This window comes from Apus apus, chromosome 4 (genome assembly GCF_020740795.1).
Source record: "Apus apus isolate bApuApu2 chromosome 4, bApuApu2.pri.cur, whole genome shotgun sequence".
Taxonomy (NCBI): domain Eukaryota; kingdom Metazoa; phylum Chordata; class Aves; order Apodiformes; family Apodidae; genus Apus; species Apus apus.
The window spans coordinates 8,608,537-8,616,555 of record NC_067285.1 but is presented as its reverse complement, the minus strand read 5'-3'; the positions used below and the strand labels follow the sequence as shown (position 1 = coordinate 8,616,555).

The following is an 8,019-nucleotide window of genomic DNA, read 5'->3' as shown; positions in this document are numbered from 1 at the left end:
CACTTCTATGTGGTTTTTTATGAATATCTGTTTCTAGTGACCTAGTTACAGGAAGACTTGTGTCCATTTTCAAACCTTCTACATAACTTCACTGAAGCTCTGTAACTGTTCATCTGTCTTGCTCTGGTCATTCACATCTTGTCTCTCTTTTTCCCAAGAGCACATCCTGTTTTTTAAGAGGACTTTGATACAACTCTGCAAGATGAAAAAAAAACAAACAACTAACAAATGAATGAGGCAACATGAATCCAGCAATTAAGAATAAAGCTCCAAACTTTATTCATTGACTTGAGTACAACAGTGATGCAGATTACAGTGGCACAGGAGTGCAGTATGTGCTGTTTGCAGTATGACAGTGGAAACACTAATTGTACAGAACAGCAACCCAGCTCAACTTTTCATTATGCATACAAGCAGACTTACTGTACAGACAAGACATCGATTTGCTTTTAGAGAGACTCAGAAAGAATGCTGTCTCACAGATGAACAGAAAACACAAGGACAACTCCCCCAAATGCTGGTTTTTAACCTTGAGCGGAGAGAGGAGAAAAGAAAAAAAATAATAAAAAATCCTATTGCCAAAAATCTACTGATTTAAAGGAAAATATACCTTTGAAAAATTAGTTTTAGTTTCCAAAGCTTAAAAAAAGTCCCCAGCTGTAAGGCCCCCTTGCAGGAAGAGTTGTCAACAATGACCAAGCTGCACTGCTTGGACAGGACTGATCCAGTAATGTCATATGGAGCTTGTTGCTGTGGGCATACACAGCAGTCAGACTTTCCTGGTCTAGCCATCCAAGAAAGAGCCTGCTCCAAAGCCTGTGGATGTCAGTGAGAGGCTCCACTGATTTCAGTGGTTTTTCATCTGGAGGGGGGAAGTGCTTTCTGAAGGGTGTTCAGTGACAAAAGCCCAGGCAAGTGTCCAGTGGGACCTGTCAAAGCGCCTAAGGGAGCTAGAGACTCAGCCTGGTAAGGCACCGCTGGAATTCCCATAGCTGCTTCTGCTGCTTGAAATGCTTCATTACCTATTGCCTAGGAGCAAGGTCCTGTGGGCCTCAGCTTTGCAAGTCCTAGGAGCAACACTTGTATTAACTGTGGTGATCCTGAAAAAGCAGGTTAGTGTTTGCCTTCAGTCATCTCTTTTTACCTCAAAAGAAGGACCGCAATGAATGCGGAATTACTCGCTCTTCACACGGACAAGCATTCTTTAGGAAATCATTAGCAGAAATCTATTTCCCTGTTAGAAGCCCTTTGGGCAACAAATAATTTATTTTGCATACAGGCAAACAACATTAATGGCTAATTACATTCCCACTTCCTGCCCTGACGCTTACATTAAAATGAATAATACTTATTCTTTCACTGCCAAATGCAGGCATCACGTAGCTTCTGCCAGCAGAGTTGTCTGACCAAAAAGCTCTGTATCTTTGCATTGTGATAGGTTTTTTTTGTTCCTTGACTTATTAAGCACAAAGAAAGGTGTGTGGGAGGAATCACAAGGCAAAACTCACCTGCCAGAGCAGTCTTACAACCTACAGCTATGAAGATGCTTCTACACTAACAGAGAAAGGCAATGAATTGTACTGCTCTCACAGTGCTCAGTAGCTCTCTGCAGCTCATTACATAGCAATGGGGTAAAAACACACCACATATTGTCAAGACCAGCCCTTGCTGTACATCTACCCTGAAGACTATGCTGGACTCTAGCAAGTGTGTTGGTAGGGCCAAAAAGTTTGGCAGGGCACAAACTGGACCATGACCTGGGGCTAATTGAACAGGGAACAGGGCTGTGGAGGCAACCCTGTCTGTCTGACAAGATGAAATATGACTGGCATTTCAGGACAGATTAGTTGGTTTGCTTGATTCCTGCACATGTTTTATTGCATCATCGTTATCATTGACTGGTATTTTTTACTGCCATAGAAAAAATGCCTGTCTTCCAGGATGTGGACATCATTCTCCACAAATACATTCCAACAGAAAGCAACAAATCATGGGGTGAGAGAAAGCACAGTTTCCATTTAGTCTATTCTGCAAGGCTACAGCCCAAATATGCCAAGATCTCTTCCTAAGTCAGGATGAGCCAAAATAAGTCATTCCAAGACGAGTTCAGAGGATGCTCATATTTTTAATGTTTTTGGGGTTAATTTTTCTATCACTTGTAACAGCTGCATGCCATTAATTTCAATGTAGATGCTCAAAAGCCATGAGCTCCAAACTCAACTTCCCCACAGTTTGAAAGAGGTACTACAAGCTCCTGTCTGCCTTTTCTTCCAAGTCTGCCAAACATCGATGGCAAACCATCGAGCAATCAAGCTTATTCCCAGAACTTAACCTTTTTCCATCCATAGACATCACCTGACCAGGAGGAGCATGGTTTGCAGAAAGGGATCTCACTTAAATGTGTCAAATTTCAGTGTAACAAACTTGTACAAAAGAGACTCCTAGAGACCTCCCCTGAGCAGCAGGACATCTGAACTACATGGCTGAGAAAGGATTTCCAAATTGCAACAGGGAAAGGGCAGCAAGCACTTCAGTGCTAGGCCCACAGACTTAGGACTACAGGGACTTGGTAAGGACATCTGTCTTGACAGAAGTAAAAGCATTATTAGTCCCACATAGAGCTCTTCAGAAACTTACTGTTTTCCTAGTTTAACCTTTCACAGCACACTGCAGCTGTGCCCACAACACATCACAAATAATATTTAATGAAAGGCTACTAACCAAACTGAAAACAAGTGTTTCTCAGATGCTGCTAAAACCTGTCTTAAAATAAACCAGCATGAGATGATAACAAACAATTAAAAAAAAATCCTTAAATTCTGTGAGCAAACTTCACAAAAACTTACTCTTCCAGTTGTACAGACAGTCTAGCACGTTCGGGATAGGACACTGGCAGAGTTGAGATGCTACATTCAGTTTCCTAAACTGAGACCACAGTAGATCACATTGCTTCACTGAGAAATAGTGGACAGTTTAGTAATTTCCAGATTTGCTCTTCAGGTTGGCTTAATTCTGTCTTCAGAGATGATGAACAATGTATTTATTTCAACTTCTGACTCAGAAAACTAGAGCTTACATTAAGTTAAGGCATGGGTAGAGTGGGTATGGCCAGCTGTTCTCACTGTAATGCAGAACAGTTCTCTACTTGTTCATATGGAAGTTATCAGACCAGTATGGAGAGGGCACAAAACCCAGTAAGTTAGATCTATGGATACCCTGTTCATATGAAGACTCCTGCACAGGGTCTTACCCTTCCATTTAAGCCCTGCCAGTGATGGGTGCTGCCAATGTTCACATACACTTGAGAAGGCCTTTTAAATGATATTATCTGTGACCAACCTGGCACTTCCATGGTGTGGGAAACTGATCCCACCTCTGCGCACTTGGACCAGGTTTCCACAAGCCCTGCAGATACAAGCTCATACACCAGTGATAACATTTATAAGTTCATGGCTGCTGCCTATTCAACACTATGCACTATTTGGAAATGCCAGGTTAACTACTCACATAGTATCTCAACTCCAAGCGTGGAGTGCATGTGCTACACATGCGCCTGTGACTGAGAACTTCCATGTGCACATGATCCCATTTTGCAGACGTGTGGTTAGTTTGCAATGCCATCCCAAATAAATGTTTTGACAAATCTTTGCTCTTACATCACTCCTAAAGCAAAAAAGGGGAAAAAAACAACACAAAAGCAATCAGTTTTCAGTCCTCTCGGCAATGATGACCTTTTGACAGCACCGAATTGGATGGGACTTAATCAGAAGCTCAAATGTTTTGCAGGAAATAGAAGAACCCAAGTATGTACTTAAGGCATATTCACAGAATCACAGCATGGTTTGGGTTGGAAAGGACCTTTAAAGATCTCTAGTCCAACCTCTGACATGACTCAAGGGAATGCTGAAGAGGGGAATTACAAAGAATCGCCCAAGAAAATGGTACTCCATTAGGAAAATGATTCATTGCTTACAAAGAAAACTATCCCTGGGGCTACATTTCTGTTTTTATTAGGTGGGAAGACCAGATGAAAGAACAGAAAATGTTGCAGTGACAATCACTGCCAGCCCACTGCAGAAAGGACACACACTCCCTGCAGATCGCTGGAGCATGTTTTTTATGGACATGCAATCTCTTGGGGAGTCTCTACATGTAGGTGGTTGGCATAGTTAAGTGGAATCACCTACAGGCATGAAATTAAAGCTCAGAAAACCCTTCATGTTCCAATCAGAAATAAAGCAGTATTAAGTCTAGCGCAGAGGGCTGTGAACAGACTAACTGTGCTCCACATCTGTGAGACATGAACCAGTTAGAAATTGTTTCTGCAGCATATAAGCTGGCTTCTCTTCATTCCTTCCCAAGTTGCAATTGCAGTTCTAAATTCTCAGTTGATGAGGCAGATACAAATTACCCTGTTATTTTTCACAGGCCAAGAGGTTGGGTTATTTTTTTTCTTCGATTTTTTTTTTCCTTCTTTTTTCTTTTTTTTTTTTTTCTTTTTTTTTTGTTGTTTTGAGAGGAGGGAGAGGAAAGAAAACAACCTGGCTTAGTAATTTTTAAGATAACTCAGTAATTTATTCATTTATGCTGTGAGAAGTTCAATAGTAATCTAGAGATGGGGACAGAAAAATGCGGACTGGCAGCTCACATCCTCAAGAGAGAGCAAGAGCAAATGGTCAGTTCTAAGAGGCTTATTGGCAAGGTGACTTGGGCTAAAAGACCTGTAATTCTTACTATGTGTGAGAGGCAGCAGCACAGTATCATCTATAGGATGCAGACTGACAAAATCTGGAGTATTTTAATACTTTAAATGCATAAAATCTCAAATGTTCATCTCAGAGTTAAGCCACACCTTACAAGTGACAAGCCCTGAATTTATGTGACTCCAGCATTCCCAAAGCCTGTGTCTGTGAAGCACTGCTGTTCATTGCATGGATTTGGTTTCAACAGTCACTCAAAAATGTATCTCAAACTGCCAATGCCCCTAACATTCCCACTTACCCTTCTGAAAGGGTGCCTCCAAAACATTTTCGGGTGCTTGTTCTGAAAAATTAAGTAAAACACGTTGAACTGATCCTTGCTGCAATCTCAGTAAACTCCAGAGAGCTTATTCACAACTGCATGTGTCACAGAGCTCACCAAGGACTCCTCTTCAGTGGCAACTGTGATGCCAGACCTGCATGGGAACATATTCTCCAGCTTGTCTCATAGACTCGCCACTCCCTTAGCTCTAGGGACATGGAGGAGGTGCTGACCCCTTGTATCTGTCTCTCATTTACTGAATCTGCAACTCAGATTTTAGCAAAAGAACCACAGTGATCTGTCACAACAGGACTTCCTGAACCAGCAAGGAAGCAGAATTTGGGCTGTCCTGCACATTTGCTGGTGAAATGCCTTTTGGTGATAGAGAGAACTCAACACAGTGATACTGAATCTCACAACTACACAGGACTGTTTCCCCTTCCTGAATTCCAAATTTTAACACCAATGTCTCACATAACACACAATACAAAGGTCCTGATGTCTCCAGTGCCAAAAGTTTCTGCATTAAAAATGAAACCTTGATATTCTTTGACAGACACAGAACCTAAATGACCCTCTCCTGTATCAGGAGGCAGGCTCATTAGTGCAGTATGCATTGGCAGTTAAGCACCAATGAAGAGAAAAAGCTGACTTTGCAGCCACAATGCATTCATTCAGTTACTTTGGTGCTTATGTCCTCCTCTGCATAGGACTTGCCCAGAAGCAGTTAAGGTATATACAGGCAGTTTTTTAAGCTGCAGCATATTGGAAGAAGACTGAAAGCAATAAGGATTTCAATGCAGCTCAGAAACTGTCTTGCATGATTACTCTGTCTTCACAAACCAAGTCAGGCACAAAGGGAAATAAAAATAACCAAGGCTGGAGCTTTGAAGCTTCAAGAGAGGGGAAAAAAAAAAAGTCTGTGCCCTTTTTCCAAGCACAAGTGAAAAACTACAATAACTAAAGAGTGCTTGGCCCCATGCACTGTGCCATATTGACAACAGCAACTGCAATTTACTCAAAAAGCCTCTATTGGCAGAGCACGGCACCTTGATGGTACCTTTTAATTCATAAACATTCCTCCCACAGAGGGATGAATTAATGTGTCAGCTTGCAGAGAACCATCTTCCCTGCTGATGTAAAATCCTACAACTCCACTGCACTCTGATCAGTTGTACTAGTAATTACTAGCAGGGAGTCTGTCCAAAAATCTCTGGGTGCAAACCCGGGCACACCAGAAAAAGCATTTTCTCATTCTGTCTCTCCCACCCCCATCCACTCACCTCCTGGACTAAGTCACAAGAAAACTGATTCTTCTCCATCATTCCCATTACTTAAGTGATATTAAATTATTCAAATGACTGGTTAAGCTCCAGCCTTATTAATTCAAGCAGAAAGTGCGGAAGAGGGAAGACTGACGACACAGCAATTCACTTCCTATATCCTAGCAAATATATACAAGTTCATGGAGCCTATTTTCCAGAAATTCAATCAGTATGTACTGAAAGTGAGCAGAGCACCCACCTTTGCAGCCTGTATCACACAAAGATGTCATTTTAAGAGTGCCAGTTAAGGAACAGTTGTGTGAAAGGCTTAGTGTGACCATGTGGATATGTTGCAAAGGGCTTCTTCTTCACTACAGAGCATTTATCTTCCTCTCCAGATATATACACATATATACACATACATCCACGCACACACATAGATAGATGGAGAGATATAAATACATGTGCACACACACGCAAACACGCATACATATATATATATATTTATACATATATTCTTTTCCAGTTCTTGGAGTGGTTACAACTACTTTAGTCTACAAGGCATCCTAAGGGCACTTCCTGGCTCTAGCAGTAAAGTCCATCATATTGTGAAGTAAAGGGAATATCATTGAGGGAGAAGAACAGAACAGTTTCCTATCTTGTGTAATATCATGAAAAGGCTGACACCTCTAAAAATTATCATTGTTGTTTGTGAGCCCAGATACTTTCTCCCTGTGCTCCAGGAGGACATATGCTCATCTTGTTCAATTGCTGTGTACAGAGATGCCACTATGCAATTTTCCCTTTTGGTGGAAAGTAGTTGATTCCAAATAGTTGGACTGTGTGATACAGCATTCTATGCATCACTTTTTGTTGTTGTTGGTTTGTTTAAAGGGAGATTAAAAGAGTTTTGCTTTTTTCTTCATGTCGTTGCGTCTCCAGAGAGGTAACTTGTCAAACTCCTGTATCGTCATGCCAAATATTTCTTGAAAAACTTCAGGTGCTAAGTGACGCTTTAACAAAAAAGTAAAAAAAAAATAAAAAAAAGAGAAAAAGAAGAAAAGGCAACTGTCAGTCAAAGCCAAAGAGACACAGCAGAAGATAGGAGTGCCTTCAGGATTTCATGTCACTGTGTAAAAGCCGTTGCAAGAAATAATACATTGGGAATACATGTATCCAAGTCCTCAGGAACTTGGGTGCTCAATTAATAAAATTTTACATTTTGTTAAGTCTGAGAAGTTAACAGAGGAAATCAGGAGAACTATTTCAGTTTCTGAATAACCAAGAGACAAAAAATTATTTGTCTGACATCACCCAACAAACAGTGATAGAGCAGAGAACAAAACCGGGTCCTGCAGGCCGCTGTCCCAAGGCTCTAGCTAGTCACCTCTGCTTCCATACGGAAGTTCAAATGGACAGTGGTTTCAGGAGAGCTTTACAGAAAGGCTGCAGGCTGACATGCTACACTTGTTCTGGGAAGGAAGATGTCTGGCCACACTAACTGGCCAGCAGGTTTCCCTACTGCCAATGGAAACATTTTTTGGTGCTGTCTTGTGCACAAGTTACTTCTTAGCTGCTTAAGAGTGCATCGAATGGGGAAAGTGCCTCCCTGTGGCACTAATGTAAGACAAGCACTGAATTCTGATTAGTCATCACATTTGTAGTAGTCTAAATATGTGCATAAACGGTTACTTACCCAAATTTTTGTGGTCCCTTCCATTCGTCTTCACAG

The 8,019-nt window shown here is 41.4% G+C and overlaps 1 protein-coding gene across 3 annotated transcripts in view; it reads right to left on the bottom strand.

The window, feature by feature from the left end:
• Positions 1–255: 255 nt before the first annotated feature.
• The window catches only part of ABLIM1 (actin binding LIM protein 1), a 209,437-nt gene continuing 201,673 nt past the window's right edge, over positions 256–8,019 (bottom strand). For all 3 annotated transcript variants that reach the window (XM_051618228.1, XM_051618226.1, XM_051618227.1), the window contains one exon: positions 256–7,300. In XM_051618228.1, coding sequence (XP_051474188.1) covers positions 7,187–7,300 — 114 coding nt within the window. In that variant the 3' untranslated portion in view covers positions 256–7,186. The remainder of the gene's footprint in view (positions 7,301–8,019) is intronic.